General features: G+C 39.1%; 1 protein-coding gene across 3 annotated transcripts in view; it reads right to left on the reverse strand.

Moving 5' to 3' along the window:
• LOC111562513 (CUB and sushi domain-containing protein 3) overlaps positions 1–18,557 on the reverse strand; it is a 233,827-nt gene that overhangs the window by 114,849 nt on the left and 100,421 nt on the right. For all 3 annotated transcript variants that reach the window (XM_035943940.2, XM_023261087.3, XM_055013779.1), the window contains 11 exons: positions 17,700–17,888; positions 16,714–16,883; positions 15,361–15,517; positions 13,230–13,421; positions 11,725–11,851; positions 10,403–10,605; positions 8,754–8,945; positions 7,189–7,327; positions 5,663–5,850; positions 5,100–5,294; positions 869–985 (listed from right to left, as the gene is read on the reverse strand). In XM_035943940.2, the coding sequence (XP_035799833.2) occupies positions 869–985; positions 5,100–5,294; positions 5,663–5,850; positions 7,189–7,327; positions 8,754–8,945; positions 10,403–10,605; positions 11,725–11,851; positions 13,230–13,421; positions 15,361–15,517; positions 16,714–16,883; positions 17,700–17,888 (1,869 nt within the window). The remainder of the gene's footprint in view (positions 1–868; positions 986–5,099; positions 5,295–5,662; positions 5,851–7,188; positions 7,328–8,753; positions 8,946–10,402; positions 10,606–11,724; positions 11,852–13,229; positions 13,422–15,360; positions 15,518–16,713; positions 16,884–17,699; positions 17,889–18,557) is intronic.

Raw genomic sequence — 18,557 nt, forward strand, 5'->3', positions numbered from 1 at the left:
CATTTCCACAGCTCTTTATGACCAACATGGAATGTTGAGCAGAAACGCATCAAGGTCTTCCAGAAATCTTTGCTGAATTATGTATATAGAGAGGCGCTTGGATAAACTGAGCACCAGAGAATTTGCTTGCTCCATCTATTCCCCTAGCTGCTTGACCTTCCTCTCCATTACCTACAGTGCAGAGCATTTTTCATGTCAACACGATCAATTTTTGTTTGCCCTGATTCTATTCAGCTTTTACACCTCTTACAAGAGCGCAAATACTGCCATTCTTCATGTCGCATTTCAACTCATATGTGAGAGTGGAGAGCAGCCAGAAGACGTGCAGCAACGTGTCGCTGTGGAATTCTAACATGTATGTATTGATTAAATAAGCTTTCATTAGACACATATAAGCAGTTGCCTTCACTCACTGGCTATTTTTCAACTACCAGCTCGATTCTCTGCAAATTCACTTTTACATATCACCCTCGTCTACATGAATTTAATATTACTGGAGCAGCAGACAAGCATTTAACTTGAGTGTCAGTGGCTGTAAGCATCAGACATCCCTATCCAAACGTACAAAGCACTGAAATGCATGAAACACAAAATAAGCTCGACAGGGAAATGAATAATGCAAGTCTGATCATTTTGTTTGGTACAACATCGTAACCTCTGACCAGATTTGAGAGGAAGCCTGTCCTCATTATTAACTGAAACCTCAAAGAAAAGACAAAACAATTATCACTTAGCCTCTTCTTTTGGCTTCATTTTTGAAGGAAAATTATTTCAGGACAACTATACCACATATGGGCTTTACGCAGCGGCGGTTTAACAGAATATGAGCACAATTTTCCTCACAATGTGTTATGCTTGAAATGCTTACCAAAGTCTCCTGGGACAAAGATGTCGTAGACACAGCTCTGGCCTCGGGTGTAATTATGCGGGTAGTTTGGGGACAGCACAGTTCCCTCTGAACCTGTGAAGTGGCCTCCACAGGGAGCTGTGCAGATGGGAAGGGAAGCAACACAAGCACAGTTAGCAAATGTGAAACAACCAGCTGATAATACCTGGGGAAACAAGGCAATAAAATACAATCAGCCAGTCCATTTTAACTGGAACAAGCGCAAGGTAAGCAGTTCGTATCACAAAATGTAATGAAAGTCACCTTGGAACTTTCAGCTGCTGACAAATTTAGTTTTGACCAGAGTACAAAAATAATTCAACATTTGAGACATTTTGGAGCTATTTTCAAAAGGAAAGCGTTGTTTGTACAAAATTTGAACCCAACAGGGAAACAACCTGCAAGAAAAAGTACTTTTAGCCCTTAAAATATGTAAAAGCATCAGTCAACAAAGCATACAATCACAGAAGGCCGACACGCCTGTGACTTTAATCGGCATGTATCACTGAGAAGCATGCTTAGAGAGATTCACATTTAACTCTTTTGCCTGAAATATCTTTTCTGTCGGGAGTTTAGTTGTTTTTTTTGTGACGTTGGTAGATTTTGCTTATAATTTAACTCAATAGATTGTATTTTTAAAAAGAGTAATGCACAGTAATTCAGTTCACATTGCTAAACACACAGCAAGAAACCAGCACCTGTCTTTGTAAACTATTAGGTCCAACCAAATGTCATACCCCTGCAAGCTTGTATGTCCTAAACTTTTACTTGCTACTGCAGACACTCAGTTGGCGAGTAGGTTCATTAATATAACCTGTGGTCTGTCCTGCACCTGCGTCGCATCTCAGAGTCCTATCTTAAGCTGTTAATGATGTACCTAATTTGCCATGAGGAGCTCTAACGCAGTTACCTCAGACCTCACGGACCAACCATCAGGTGGGGGAGCCTCGCCTGTAAACAAACACACACTCATTTGTCGAAGGGAAGCTGTCACCAGCTGCTCTGCATCCTCCGTGGCCCACACAATGCACATGTCACTGTTGTTTCATCAAGCAGCACATGAGAGACGAGCAAAGGTGGTAAAGATGGATCAGCAATTTATCTGCATTTGGTTGTCGGGAGTAGCGAGAGGCATGTAATCAAACATATGTGAAGACAGCAAGTGGGACTCTAATTCAAGCTGATTTGTCAGACAGACTAGGAGACTGTTTTGTGGTGGGTGAGGAATCTGAGAATGCTGCTGCTGGCAGGAAGGAGAGCACAGAGCACTGCCAATCTGCAGCAGGTGAGAGCAGCACCAAGAAAAGGAAGGAATCTCAAGATAGGCTTTAATGGTTTCCCTGTGACAGCGGAGAGAAGCTCTACGGAGGAACACGTATAGTGGGAAACCAATCACTTTGTGTTCTGTAAAGGACTGATATTCAGGGACAACCTGAGTGCTTATAAAAAAAACTTGAGGTATAATTGAAATCCATCCACATCCCTGCATAAACTGAGAATTAAGTTGTAAATAGGATTCAAAAGTCTAAACACCAACAACATTTTCATGTGACATGTCTCTCAAAATGTTTGAATTCTGCATCATTACAAAAAAGAGCTGCAAATATAGCAGATCCAGTGTTTTAGGATTTTGAACTGATTATATCTGAATGATACTGACACAGCCCTTCAGTCCTCTTGATTTTGACAGACAAGGGAGATAATGGAAGCATTAATCTACCAGCATTCTAATGACAGAATTTTGAGGCAGTTGATATGATGGATAGGCACATATTTTTCATCTTTCTGTACATATATTTAGATAAATAAAAACACTGTACCAAGCACTATTGAGGAGAACTGTGTGAAACTGGCAGCAAGTCTGTGAATCATGCCTCATACATCCATCTGCAATCTTTTGCACATACAAGTACAATGAAAATCCAATTATAAAGCATTGCTCCATCGTACTGCTAGCTCCACAAGGTGCCTTTAACTTTGGCTTAGAGCTGCAACAATTAGATAATGAAATAATTGGCTGATTAAAAAAAGCTACTATTTTCACAGTATCAGACAGTTTTGTATCATTGCAGTAGCCATTATTAGGCAAAATATTTAGTGGTTCCAGTGATTTATAACATGAAACTTGGATGCTTTTATATAATAATATACTGAATGTTTTGGACTGTTGGTAAATTAGTAAATATTTGAAGAAGTCACCTTGCGCTATGCAAAATTACATAATGTACATATGTAGTTACATTTTATAGACTTAATAATTGTTAAAGATAGAATAATCGTATAATTGCTTGTGAAAATAATCAATTGTCATCATTAAAGAGCTGAGGGCAGGTAATGTACTCAGCAGGTAGTTCTAGTGCCATGAAAAAATTTCTCAATGTTCTGTGGTAAAAAAAGAAACAATGGTGGCAGCATACCTTCTGCATATGAGTGCTGCACTTTCTTGACATTATAATTGCCAGTATACAGTCTTTGTGATGTGATATTATGGGTCACTAAAGTTGACATGCATTGCTTGTTTGGGAAACACTGTCAATTTCAGCTAATTGCTAAATAAAGTAAAAGTGCAGGGCATAGCCATTTGCTGGGGCAGCTGAACCCACTACATTTGGCCTTTAGACAGTTAAGTCATCAGTTCAAATTTGGTCTCAAAGTGAAAATGCTTAACGGAGAGATGCTGATGGACCCTTTGGTAAAACACATAACTGCAGGGCTGCTCTGTTAAGTTACACAGGTGCCAACAGTAAACGTAATGAATAGCTCCCTGGTGTGAGGGTTGGTGCTCCGGTTCCCCACTGCTGGAAATGAGAGCCGAATTCTAATTTAACCTTGGCACATTAAATACTTTGACAAATACTGAAAATGGTGTAAAGCTACCAGAGGGAGGAGCACTGGGTAGTTATGATTTTTTTTTTCTTAACACTGCGATTCAATGCTCTATGACACCCATACACTGCAGAACTGGCCTTAAAATAACTTGTATATTATGTTCATAGCAAAAAAAAAAAAAAAACATGAAATGGATTAACTAAACTACAAAACTGACTATTTTTCAACCACTTTAAGTTAAGAGGTTGATTTAACTACTTTTAGTTAACACATTCTACAGAACTAGTAGACTTGATACACAAAAGAAACATTTAAGCTTTTCTACTTTCAGTAATTAGTTTCTGTTATTTTACTCTGCTATTAAGGTCTCCTTACTTTTTGTGTAGTCAGGGCCGTGCATACAATGAATAGCACTGCTTTTGTTCACCAACCATTTCTTTTACTCTGCGTACATTAATTAGAAGGTTTTATGCTTTAGGTAAGTTTATTTTTGGATTAATGGGGTAATCAATCAGCAACCTTAAATAATATGTGCATATGTAGAATCTGGAGGAGTGTTGCCAAGTCTGCTTATTATAAGCAACTTTGGGCTAGTTTTCTGTAAAGTCGCTTGCAAATCTCATCAGTCGCAGGTTGTAGATTTTTAGGCTTGTTTTCTGAAGTGTAGTTTCTTCTTTACTGATGCTTATACATAATGCATATTATGTCTTTTATTACAATCAGAATTGAAAAATTTAAGTATTTCAAAATTTTTATGTTGACTGCGTTTTGGGCTTGTTTCCATAGAGCTGGTTGCTTGTTTCTATCGTAAGATCTGGCAAACCTATTCTGTAGCTGTCGGTGTTTTATGTGTGAAAGGACAAAGAAAAGATGTGATTAAATAAACTTGATCCACTGAGAACTATATTTTTTATTTGACTGAGCACTGTAGAGAAGGGCCAGTGGTATGAATGCTGACATATTTTTGAAAGTTTTTCCATACTGAATGTAATTTACCTTTTGAAATCCAAACACAACCTTACAGGAGTACATTCTGTGTTTTTCTGTACATGGGCACTAGTTACAGACTAAGCTTTGGGACGATGAGGAACAACATAACTTAGTATGTGGTAAATAATATAAACGTTCATTTTCTATGTCTATAGAATGTTAATTAATTCTATAGACATAAAATTACCATGTTTATATTATTTGTATCAGTAACAGAATTCTGTAGTTCGAGTTTGTTCTTCTTGCATTCAACAAGAGTAATGAGCAGCACACTTCAGCTCTGTTTAACACAGCTCTTTCCTGCTATCATACAGTATCAAATATTGACCAAACAGCTGGAGTGCAGTGCTTTGCTGCTCAGGCCTTCTGTTACTGCCAGAATGCTGCCTCTTACCTTGACAGCTTGGTTTGGCTCTGTCCCACTCTGGTCTCTTGCTGTTGCCCATGACACATGTCAGAGTAGAATAGCCCCGCAGCAGGTAGCCGGCCTCGCAATGAAATGTCACCATAGATCCCAGCTTGTAGTCAGTACCCATTCTAGTGCCATTCATCACATTCCCCGGATCAAAACACGCCTCCCGCAGTTTTGCTGCCAATCAAAGAAAAAGCAAATCTTTTTGCAACTGACAACTGTCTAAAAGTTGAGAAGTTTCAAGTTAAGCATACAGGCATAAACTCTTACGCAGATGCAAGGGTCTGTGTGATTTAACAAAACTACTCTATTAAAAAAAAAAACTAATTAATATGGTAAACATGAGGAAATGATAAATAGTAAATATTAAGCTGGTCTAACAGCTGGTATCAAAATGCAAAAAGTAATTGCGTACAGTATCCCACTTCAAAGAAATGGCATCTAACTCATGTATTTATGTACCAAACCAAACCTCCTGCTGCAACATATCAACATATTCAGTGGAAAAACAAGCAGAATCCCACTTGCACCGGCCTTGTTTGTACCTTTGTATTCCAAATGAAAGCCAGTGTAGCTCACAGAGCCATCGCTACGAAATGCCAAGTACATGAAGTTGGAAGTGCTCTCGATCTTCTCCGGAAGTTTACTGTCTTGAAAACTGCCAATCAGATGAGCGCTGCTGTCTGGTCCATCATAGATGTACAAGAAATCATAGTTGGGCTCAATACTGAAGCTGTGACAAGCGAAAGAAACGGACAAACGAAAGATAAAACAGTTACTATTTTGCCAAGTATTAACCACCAGATTGTACAGATTGTATGCAAGCTGTAGAATGCATTAGGGTTTCAAAATGAGAGTGCGCACTGCAAGGCTAGAAGTGAGTCATGCCAAGCGATTTGTTTTGCATCTACAGACAAAGAGATAAAAAAAGATATCTCCCCCAAGAGGTGAGAAGAGATTAAATTGTTGTGACACTGCGGTGGCACAAAATCTTCCCAGACGGCAATGGCAATGCAGTGTGAAAAGATCGTTTCATATTGTAGCGCTGTATATCAAATCACATGCTGCAGTGAGAGAGAGAGAGAGGAGCATTTGTTTTCAAAATAATGAGCATGGTTTATGACAAAAATGTAAATAGCTTGGAGATAATTGCATTTGAGTTGGATCAAGGCAACTCCAATTTAAAATCATAACTCCATCCTTTCATTTTGCATTCCCAAGAGATAAACCAGCATTGTGCCAACTCTATTAGATGTTTGTTTTGAAGGACAAAGTTGAAAAAGAAACATGGCCACTTTTTCTCCTTCACCTCGAGAACAGGCAAAATGTGTGGGAGTACAGACGGAGCCAGTACACCTCTGCTGCTTCTCCAACCCCTCATGAAATGACGATAAAAATAAGACTCAATAGTCAAAAGAAGACTGCCCATGAAAACTGCCCTCAGGCATATCAGTGAGCATGCTCTGTTGGTATTTCTGCTACATATGTTTAGATTTCAATTAATAATGTAGAGCTTAAGGTCTGACTATCGTTCAGCACAGGAAATGAGCTGCACTCATATCACAAGTCTGCCATATAGTACTCACGGAAATCTTGAAATCATCCACTTTCACCACATTTCCATCAAGTGGATGGAATACTTGACTTCTAGAAGTCCACAGAGGCATTGCTGCCTTCCCACTATCTCCCAACACACCTGGACTCACGCTCAGGCCCTCTGCTTCACACACATGGCCAGCTCTGCTCAATACTATGATGCTATAGCTGGTTCCACTGCAGAAAACAAGCAATTCCATGGCACAACCTGAGCTGCTGTGCATCCACCGAGAACTGAGTCCATTCTGTTTCAGGCAGGTTACCACAGGTTTAGGGAAAGCTTCATCTTGTAAGCTACCGGACCATGCACTTTAGGGACAAAACTGGTTTTTCAACATCCTTGGTGTTTTTTAAATCTGCCTGGCTGTTCATACTCTGTGAAAAACTCAAATTCACAGATTCCTTTCCTAATAATGGTTTTGAATACCTTAAATGATCAACTTCTGGGTTTTGTAGTACAATGTGGTCATATTACCTGATGAAAGCCAAGGAAATGACATAGTCCGAGTGAACTGCAATGAGCCAGTCACAGTCTTTGCTGTGTGGGTAGGGATGTGGGTAGTTGGGAGAGAGAATGAATCCAGAAGACCCAGTCACGTTCCCACCACACGGAGCTGAATAGATTAAGGAAAAAAAAAAAGGAAGGTGAGACAGATGAGAAAGACACAGTATGCCCGAAAAGTCTTTCAGTGTTAGCGCAAACGTCTTCAGGTAGGCTGAATTGAGTTTTAACGGCTAAGGAATGAGCGCATGTAGGTGATTAAATATAAATGACTCAAATTCTATAACCTTTGCTGGCCTCCAACAGCACAATGAATCAGGTACTGCAGAGACATCGAGCCAAGAATCAGTGCATTACAATGGACTATTTTATCTCTGCATTATGATTACATTAGCTGTTTTTCTGACATTTGAGGTATGTTATTCAGTTCAATGAGTCAGTTCAACAACCTCAGAAGATACATCAATAAAAAAATATCATTTGTGCAGTTATATTTTTCAGTCGCATAAAATAAGATAAATACGGAGGACAAATATATAATTTTATCACAAAAAGGAATATTTTCCAACTAGAAATTACCAAAGCAACAGCTTCTGCTTCTCAAAATTGATTATAATGGCTTCAGTTCAGTCTTTTGTAACTTTTCAAAGAGACAGATGCCTAAAGGTTGAACATATTTTTATTGCCTCTTTATTGAGTTAGTTTGCAATTTTTTCCAGCCAATTGTTGCTTCAGTACAAAACTCCTGGATCTCACTGGGACCAGAAGAATGTAGCAGATAAACTAAACAATCAAACTGGTAAGTAAAAAATACAGGACTGTCTTCGCTGCAATTGAACTGATAAGATTGTGTTTATGTGATTTTAATGACATTTTTTAGTGTCTCACCATGTCAAGCAATCTTCTTTGTGCCTAAATAATGACAAACTGCTTTGTCATTTGTTGAATTTGTTTAATAAACTAACAGCTCCAATTATGACAAAGTGTTCACAATCGTGACTGTGTTGCTTTTCTTTAGTTTGGTAAGAACAGCTGACATTTATATCCAGTTTTCAAGTCATACCAATTTGTTACTAGGGCCATTACATAACGCTAAACTGTGATCTTGTAATTACACTCGTCGTCTTTCCTGGCAAAAAGAAAAAAGAAAAAAAAAGCTGTGTTCGACCAGTTGGCAGCAACTCAAGAATATCTACGTTTCTCAAGACTTGCTTGGGTAATCATTTCTAATTACATTGTTTAAATAATTAGCTGTTAAGCTCTAATAAGACAATGTGTTGGGAGGCTGTAGAGGACAACTTCCTCTTTAACCAACAACAGTAGCGGATTTGTCCACATGAGAGCCGGCAGCAAGTCAAACATATCTGAAAAGTCTTGTTGATCCTACACATATTATTTAGACATCAGTGAGTAAGAATTATAGTCTCGGCTGCAGCCATGTAATAGACAGACTCCCTCCTCCTTCAGTCCATCTCTGCCTGTATCTTCTCTACACATCCCCCCTTCTCTCTAACTCACACTATCTCCCTCCCTCTCACCGATGCAGCTTGGAGGGCTGGGTTGCCAGTAGTATCTATTTTCCACTTGGATGCAGGTGATTCTGCTCTCTCCCTGCAATTCATATCCTGGATCACAAGAGAAGGTCACAGAGTCGCCGGGCTCCCGCCCTTCTCCGTTGCGACTGCCATTCATGGGAATACCTGGATCTCTGCAGGCTGTCGCAAGCGAACCTGAAGGTTTAACACAACACACACACACGATTCAAACATGCATTACAGATTCTCACTTGGAACTCACATAGAGGTAATCAATAAGTGTAACAGAGAACATGTATAGGAGCACAGTATTTCACATCAGAAGTTAGACAGCTGTTAGGCAGAAACTGTAGCTCAAACTCAGTTACAGCATAGAGCAGATTGCTAACTGATATCAAAACCCTGCCATGTTTTCCTAATCTGTCTCCCTAAAAAGCAGCTGTGCAGCAGCCCAGAGCATCGAGAATGATCTGCTAAAATCTGATGGATTCTTCAAATATTCCATCTCAACAGACTTCATTGAGAGACTTAACACTGTTAACTTTTTTGCAGCTTTTTCTTCCAAACTACAAATATATCTAACAAAATATACCAAGAAGAATATGGTAAAAACATAATGCTGATAACGTTGTATGTGACGTGATTAATAGATGACATTGTTCTGTACATAGCATTCATTTAATGATGTGATTTCAAAGCGCAGGCAAAAATAATCAGTGAATAATTGTGTATTTCGTATCGATGAAACATGGGATTTGAACAAATAGACACTTAACCCCAGTTCTACATAGAAGATCCATATAAATATAACTTTATCCTTAGAATTATGGTTACTATCCACAAGATGCAGCTGTTTCACTTCACAAAACCAGATTTTATATTTGGCTCTTCTATTGTGTAGCTTGTGGAAGAGATTTCCACTTTCACATGAAGTGTAAGCTACAATAAAGGTATATTTTACAGTACTGTATTATCAATACAATAACTGAGGGCAGCCTGACAAGACTACTGTTATTATCTTTCTTTCGCCCATATTTCTTCTTTGAATCTGAAAATCAGTAGCCTCAGGCAGACGAGGTATTTAAGTACAGTACGAATCTACAGAATCGATCACATTTTGCAGGGTTGTGAATCCTGTGTAATTGATTTAACATTAGACTCCCATGACTGCTAAAGAAACAAAAGCATTTACAAACTCATCCGAAAAAGAGCTTTTTGTTTTGTATTTTTTAAGGTGCTTAATTTTGACACTAATCATCAAGAGAAAACAAAACTGTATGAGAATCACAGCAGCAATTGTTGCAAAAAAGAGACGAGTGAATTGTAAAATATTTGGGCTTTTCATTGCTCATGAAGAGATAAGAGATGATGCAAAATACAGATTCACAGAACAAGAAAGGAAGAGGACAGAATTAATCACATTAAAATTCAACATACTTATGTGTATACTTCTTTATGTAATGAAATCAGGAAAATTTCAATCATTACATTGTGAAAAAATGTATACAATGTCAACATAACCGTACATTTGAATATAATCTACATAATAAGCCTGGTGATTTTTAATTCTTCAGTGCAGCTTTCACTAAAACCAAGCAAATGATGACAATATATGGTCAGAATAAACCACAGAGTTGGAAGGATGTACTCACTTGAGAAGTCAATAGCAAACCCAGACTTGGTGATGTAGAAGTCAGTCTCGAACTGAATAGTGACTACATTTAGAGTGGAGTGGATTCCTTCAGGCAGCAGCGAGCCGCTAACCTCCTTCAGAGACATCTCGTTCTCTGGAGGCCCATCCCAGACCTTCAGGATGTCATGAGATGCTTCTGTGTCGAATGCAAGAAACTGGAGGCTGAAAAAGGGTCAATAAAAGAGATTGTTGAGTTCAGTTCTGTCATTTTCAGTCAAATCCTTGTATTACTTTGCATATGGGCAGTGACACTAAAATAAGACTGGTTCTTCCTGTACATAGCAGTTTATGTATTTGTTTCGTTGAATTGATAATGGTAGCATTCACTTGCACAATCCTGCATTCCAAATATGACAAATGTTCCTAAGAAACCAAGCAAAATGCTGAACTTGGCGTGATTAAATTACACTCAAAAGAGAAATCTATCTCGAGTGTCTCGATGCTTTTGGGCATTTCAGCTGAGATTTGGTGTCATCAATCAATTTCTGCCAAAGTTAGAAATACAGTAAGAGACCACAGACTTATCTGCAGTCTAATCAAGAGATGGCCTGCAGCAGCCCTTCTGACAAAGAATGTGTCGCTGACTTTATGAAATCATACCATGTTTACTTCGACCTCTAAGCCCAAATGGGTTTTATTTCACAGTAATACGAGGAGCTCTCAACCAAAAAAAAAAAAAATGCTTCTATGTCCCAGGAAAACTCTCCTGGGTGCTGTCACGGTGTCTACAAAGTCCCTCTCCCAGTCACTGATAATGGAGCTGCTGCAGGCTGTTTCTCTTGATGACAACGGACTTTACAAGATAATTTTTCATTTTTTAAAACCTAACTGAACTTTACAATATCTCATGAAAACATTTTAGGATGTCAAGTTAGATGACCTCAGTTAATTTAGAATGCATTTAAATCAGCTCCAACAGTTCGGTTTTAGGCCATGTGTATATTATTTTGTATGAACTGTGTTTCTGGATAATGTCAATCACACAAATCCACTGAGGGTTCTACTCTGCCTTTGTTGATTTAAACTTACTCCTAATATAAAGTTTCTTTATAGGATTAATAATTTAAAGGCCCAACTCTGTGTTTTTTTCCTCGCCACAATTTGCATATTTTGATAAATCATTGCACATCTTAATTAAAACATCCTCAGTTATAATGATTGTCTACACAGTTATAAATGGCGCAGCACTATATGAATACAATAGCAAACAATTTTTCATTTCCTACTGGATTTACAGTACAGTATATTAATGCAAGTACACATATTATCAACTGGAGTTACCTGACGATGTTCCCAGAGTTCACCTCAATTGTCCAGGTGCATCTCAGGTTGTTGTCATATGGGAAGGGATATCCAGGAGAGAGGATCCTCCCAGTTGACTCACCCTTAAAGCTGCCACCACACTCGGCTGCATGAACACAGAAAATTAACACAACTGCACTAATGTACAGCTAATGTACATAACTTGGAACTAAAAAACAAATACGAGGTCACTGTGGCTCAGATGCTACAATAAGCAAAGTTGAAGTCAAAAATGAACAATGCAAACAGGTAATCGCACTCAAAGATGCAATACTTGTTTTGTCCCTAAGCACTATATCCCTCCTACTGCTGTCATTAATTAACTTTAAAGAGACCATGTCCAGAGAATATATAGGCTGGGCATTGCAGGGAGGACACTGCTACAAATGTTAATGACTAAAGGAATATTTTATCATCCACTCTATGTTGTACCTCCCCTGGTTACCATCTTGCCATCCATATTACAAAATAAACAGCACTTAATTAATAGGAAAATTGCATTAGATTGCTACGGTGGTGGGCTATAATCAGTATCATAACACTGGGCAAATTTAAAAGTCCTTGACAGGAGCCAGGATGTGGCCCTGGAGAAAAGGCTGGAAAGTCCACTTCACATTCAGCTCACAGATAAAGAGCTCACTATTGGTATTGATCATGCAGTGATCTAGCACTGTTAAACAGTTAATCAATAGACTGATTTTTCTGAGGTCATCTTATTGAACATACCACAATGTCTCTCGGAAAAAGGCAATAGAACACGGTGGCATTTAAAGTGCAATTTTGCACACGTCTGGAATTTGTAAATCATTTTTTACCCTAATCCATCACTGCGAGGCATCAAGAAGCAGACACTGCTTCACAACACCTTGCAGTCTCGAGCAGCATGCAGGTAATAGCTTTATCATTTCTCTATCTTTCTGTCTCAGCATGTTCTGAATATGAAAGCACAGCCAAGACTGTTTTTCATGTCCATGACTAAGTATGATACAAATACTCTGATAATTATGCCTTTTCTTCGAGAAATTGTGTGATAAATAGTTTGTTGATTAAAACATTTAAATTACATAGTCTGAAAATGAAATTGAATCAGAGCAACAGTGGAATCTGAACAGGGATCCAGTCTTCTCCACTATGGTGCTCTGTATGGAACGATTAGTTCCATACAGACAGTTGTGCATCAAAAACACAAAGCGATCAATGATTCACAAAAAACACATCAGGGTGATTATATTGTTATATCTTATAATATGACAAGCAGTGTATCTTCTTTCAGTGCAGTTCAATGGACTAGAAATCATATTGAGATAAATCCTGAGGATTAACACCTAGCTGAACGATGTTGACAGCAGGCCTGTTCTAAATACTATAATAATATAAGCTACAACCAGTGTGAAACAGAGGTGGACCACATGACAGATACAGTATCTTCTACCAAAAAATCTGGCAGAAAAAAGTAGCGCATCGACCTAGCGAGAAAGGTTTACCTATACATGATGGCAGGAGGTTGTCCCAGGCTCTTCTCTCACCAGTCATGCACTTCAGTATGCCGCTGCCATGCAGAGTGTAACCCTGGTCGCAGCCAAATGTGATGGCGCTTCCAGCAAAGTGACCCTGGTCACTGATTTTGAAGCCAAACTGCGGCACACCTGGATCATCGCAGTGGGACAGCTCAAAACCTGGCAAGAAGAACGACATAATGTGAAGACCATTAACACAAACTAACACAGAACTACGTATTAACATTGAACTAACCCTGGAGGAAAGTCATTCGGTAAAACAGTGCCATTTCTTCATTTATTTGTATTGTAAAGAGGTATTGATTGAGCTTCGAGAATTAATTTCCGGTTGAGCACAGATGAGGGCGTACAGTCCCATTATATTAGTTGGTAATAAAAGATTCCTTTTGCACAGACCACAATTAGACATTTGCAATTAAAAGTTCAATCAAGTGTGGACATTTATTACAACTGAGAAACAGCCCATCCCTTAGGAACACTGTGGGGTATTTCAGGATAAATTACATAAACAGGTCACAAACAAGAAAATGTTGCAATAACTCTTCAGCTCCCCGTGCTTGAACTTGACCGTGGCCTTTATATATGTTCCTCTCTTTCAGGTGCTAAACGTAAGTGTTCTGCTATGCAGCAACAGTGGCCGCACATAAACCCAGCAGTGCTGATTTATGGTCTCTTCTCTCAGCAAGGTCCATGCCCATGCCAGATGTTATGGTAGTATTACAAGTGTCATGCCCAGTATAAATCTCCAGCAGTTACTGCTCACATTTAGAAAATTACCTCAGCACTTTTGGTAGAAGTGTCATGAAAACATGATCAGATTTCATGTTCACACAAGATTTAAGGTGACCATGTCCCACCTTCTCCTTGCCCTCTTGCTGTTCATACATCAGTCAGTCCTCTCCAGGTTGAAAAGGGCTATTCATTGTGGTAGAAAAGACCATGTAAAGACTGCATTGTCAGATGGATAAAGGGCGCTAGCTTACATTACGCTTTTCATTTTGTGCACATCCCTTGGAATAAATATTACAGAGGAAATCCAATTATGTGACAATTATGGCTTATTCTGTAACTCAAAAGGCAGCTTGTAATTAAACTAATTGCAATTATATTTAAATACAGATGCCAATTTATTTACTGTTGCAAATGAGCGCACGTTTTTAAAAATGTACACTTTGTTTTTAGCTTTGCAAGTCTGTTTGGATCTAAATCCTTAAATCCTTGCTGAACTGCATTCTCTTGTAAAGAATTTATAGCTTTACTGCAAGTACCTGGCACATTTAGTGTAATTATCACACAGTAAAAATTGCAGGCTAGTAACTGTAAGTTAGCCCAAAACTTTAAAAACTGTTGAAAAGTTCAAAACTGTTTAGAAGTCAAAACAGAACTTCCGCCAACTACAGTATGTTGAATTCTGACTTAGAAAACCCACGGCTAAACCAAAAGAATTCAAAGAGCACAATTGCAGGTGAAACACAAAAACACTTTAAATTGGATGGCAAAATGCAGTGTCACCAAAACATTCTCTCGTCACAATAATAAATTAGAAATGGTTAGCAACAACACACAGTCAGCAAGCCAATTAGGGGCAGAAACAAAACCCATCTATTACTGGCCCACTTACAGCAGTGTCCGAAACTTTCAATACAAACATGCAGTCACGCATATGTAGAGGCACACACTGTTTACAGTGCACGCACATACACACTGCTAATACACACACACAGGCGCAGTGATTTCAAACAGTCCCAACAATAATTCACCTGTTTTAACAAGGTACAGTTAGGCAGGCATGGACACTAATTGCAGTAGTGGAGAAAAAAATAAAAGACGGTAAAGGGATTCAGAGAGAGGAGACAGAGGCAGAGAACGGAAGGGAAGAAAAAAAGCAAATTTTTCTGCAGGAATGAAGCAGAAACACCACGCTGTGTTTAATGGATACCCTGACAGTGAAAGACACAGTGAAGAACGGTGAGGGTCAATTAAAATTTTCTTTTAAATTCTGCTACTTGAAATGCCTGGCTCCTGAAGTGAGGCTAAATTCACTCATTTGGAAAAGCTTTAGGGCCCTCCTCCCCCAGGGAAATGAAATGTGACTTACTGTGGTATATGAGCCGGAACCCCGCTGCAGTCGTCTCTTCGTCAGAGTAGAATTCCAGCCACAGATAGTTGGAAGTGCTGGTGAGGGACAGACCCTGCATCAAGGTGCCAGTGTAGGTGCCAAGGAGTGGAGCTGCACCATCTTTACCATCATACAGCTAATCGGAGACAGAAAGGAGCAAGGACAGTTTTTCCACTTATACTGGGAAGTAAATATTAATACTGAAGAAAGAGGGCAACAATTAAAAAGGAGCTATTAGTGCGATACATCCTGTTTCACATGGTATATCTATTGCAATACCAATGTCCTAAATGCGATGTGAAAATTAAATTGGAGTGACTATAATTCTTCCCATTGATCTGATTAACGTCAAAATAAAAAATCTTTTGTTTTCATTTTATGCTATTGGATGTATTTGAGCTAATATTACTCAAATATTGTGTTTTTCAATAATTCGATACTACAATCCAGTAATCGTTAAAAAACTATCCATTCCCCAAGCAACGATTAAGATACTTGCGGTGTTTTTCAAGGTTTTGTAGACTTTTACAAAACTTAATTGCATTTCTAATGTTTTTGTTTGTTGTTCTTTTTCATCACAGATATATATATATATTTTATTTCTGTACCTAATGGAAATTACAAGTTGAAGAAGAACCCTTTTGAATCTACAACCACGAATTTCTAGCTGTATATTTAATCCTTCCTGATTGACATCTGTGAAATAACAAGAAATGAAATAAAAGGCTGCGTGTTCGGCCTTTGAAATACTACTGAGGCACTCCTGTTTTGTTTTTTTCCTTTCCTTCAAGGCAATTTAGCTCTCTTCCTAAGCATGTCTTTCCACATTTCAAATATTCACAAAATGCCTAAGTACAAGAGATTACTGTCTGGACGACTCCATTACTAGAAACACAGAGAGTAGGCTACAGAGATGTTAATTGGAGCATTAGACAAGACATCTGCATCCCAAAAAGAGTCCATCCCAGATGTGAAGTGGAACTACACAGTCATTTACATCACATCTGCGGTGCTTACCAAAACTGTTAGAATGCCCTTGAGGAAAGAAATGAATACTTTCTGTCCTAACGGGATACTGCTGCTGCTGCTGCTTGGCCTTTGCTCTGACTTCCAAGGCAAAACAATTCTGCATTCTGCCCGGTGCTTTCCCACGAAATCCATTTTCTAGTTTCCCATGTTGCACATAATAAAAAGCACCACAACCTTGCTGTAAAACTTAAATGCCAATTAAAAAACAACAGCACAAATTGACTTGACTAACGTCAAGCTCTCTGTTTATTCGTTTGTGATCCATTTTCCGTCTACAGTTAAATACAACTGCTTTGTCTTTACCTTGAGAATGTCACCTTGTGCCAGTTGAAAGGTGTTGGCGGTGATATTAATGCCTTTGCCTGTTTGGACCTGGATGCTGTACACACACTCGTGGCTGTTGTCGTAGTTCATCGGATAGTTTGGAGACAAAAGAACTCCCTCATTGTTGGAGACCGTTGATCCACACTCCGCTGCATTAAACAAACACAGACAACAGGCACAATCAGTTATACAACAACATGCACAGGAAGAACGGATTTGGAATAAATTCACTAAGACTAATAGGCATCACATAACTGGTTCATTAGCAGGTTACTAAAAAGATAAAGGTATAATTCAAATGTCTTATTTGGATGATCGTACTCATCCCAAGTGCCCATCTCTTCTTATTACTTTAGCGTCATAATAATCATTACCAACTGGCACTGACACATTATGAAACTGTGAGTAGACTATTAAATGCTCTATGTAAAACATCCACTGCCTTTCTTGCCAAGACTAAACAGCAGAGGATTGCTTTCCAGAATTAACTGCTCTGAATCAACAAGTACGGAGCAAATGATAGACTTTGACTGGGAGGGACATCAGTACACGTTGAGCATTTCTCTGCATGATTTATGTGCGCCAACGAGAGCATCAAAACTCAAAAACATGTTGAGCTCTGTGACGGTTTAAAAGACACAATACCTCTGCTGTGAACTCTCTACATCTCTGGAGTCTTACAATGAGCAGCGGTATCGTCTGTAAGCTCTTTTCCCTTGACCTGCCCTTGAGCAACCTTCAATGAAAAAGAGATCTCCCAGGATAGCTCTAACCTCGTAGTTAATCACAGGTCTGAGCTTATAATTGCAGTCTACTTAGGCAAATCCAATTCCACTGAGTTCTCAAACGTCTACTAAAAAGTTTATATCTGTGCCAAACACATTTAAAGGCTGACATTGGATAAATTCTGCAATGCATGTACACAAACAGGAAAGGAAACAGAATAAAAGCAGCTGACCACGTACCCACACACCTTGGCAGAGGGGCACTCCACATGCGGCGGCCACCTCCCAAGCATACGATTTCCTTCGCCCCCTGCAGACGGTAACCAGTATTGCAGTAGAACGCCAGCGAGTCACCGATGCCAAACTTAGACCCCGTGTGCCATCCGAACCGAGGCGTTCCAGGATCCTGACAGGGCTCGAGATTGTACTCTGCAAACCCAACAATCAGACGCAACAAATAAAACTGTCTTGTCGTTCCAAAACTTTATTTTGATAATAACTCCTGGTCTTTTCTCTTGTTCCCTACAAAGAAGAGCACACGTTCTGCTACAGAAAGCAATATTAGTTTGTGGGGACTAACGGGTTTGCACAAGGACACTTTCTGAGGTTGGGATGTGTGCAGAAAGGTTGGATCCAGGACGTCCACATGAAGGATGGGCTCTCTTAAAACTAGGCCGCCCTCTGTGCATTATTTTTATACGCAGGTTGTTGGTGGCCTTATAAGTTGAGAAGATGCGACTCGGGCTGCATAACAAGAGTAAGGTCTTACTCTCACCGACATTTCTCTCGCTGTCTACATCTGGTAGTATGCACAGTTATGTAGGCTTATTGATTTCAGCTAAAAATTACAGCAGCGCTCTACTATAGGATGTGGCCTGAGCATCGGCAGACTTTCATCAAAGGTCGCAAAAGGTTAAAAAATGAATTCTAATCAGGAAATCTATAGATGCTAATTACAGAGCATGCAAGGACACACACACACACACACACACACACACACACACACACTCAGAAATTAGGTTTCATGAATATTCATGGCAGCAAGTTATGCTTCACTTCAGCGAACAGCAGGCAAACATTTAGCCAGAATGCTCACGA

The sequence above is a fragment of the Amphiprion ocellaris genome, chromosome 9, assembly GCF_022539595.1.
Source record: "Amphiprion ocellaris isolate individual 3 ecotype Okinawa chromosome 9, ASM2253959v1, whole genome shotgun sequence".
Taxonomy (NCBI): domain Eukaryota; kingdom Metazoa; phylum Chordata; class Actinopteri; family Pomacentridae; genus Amphiprion; species Amphiprion ocellaris.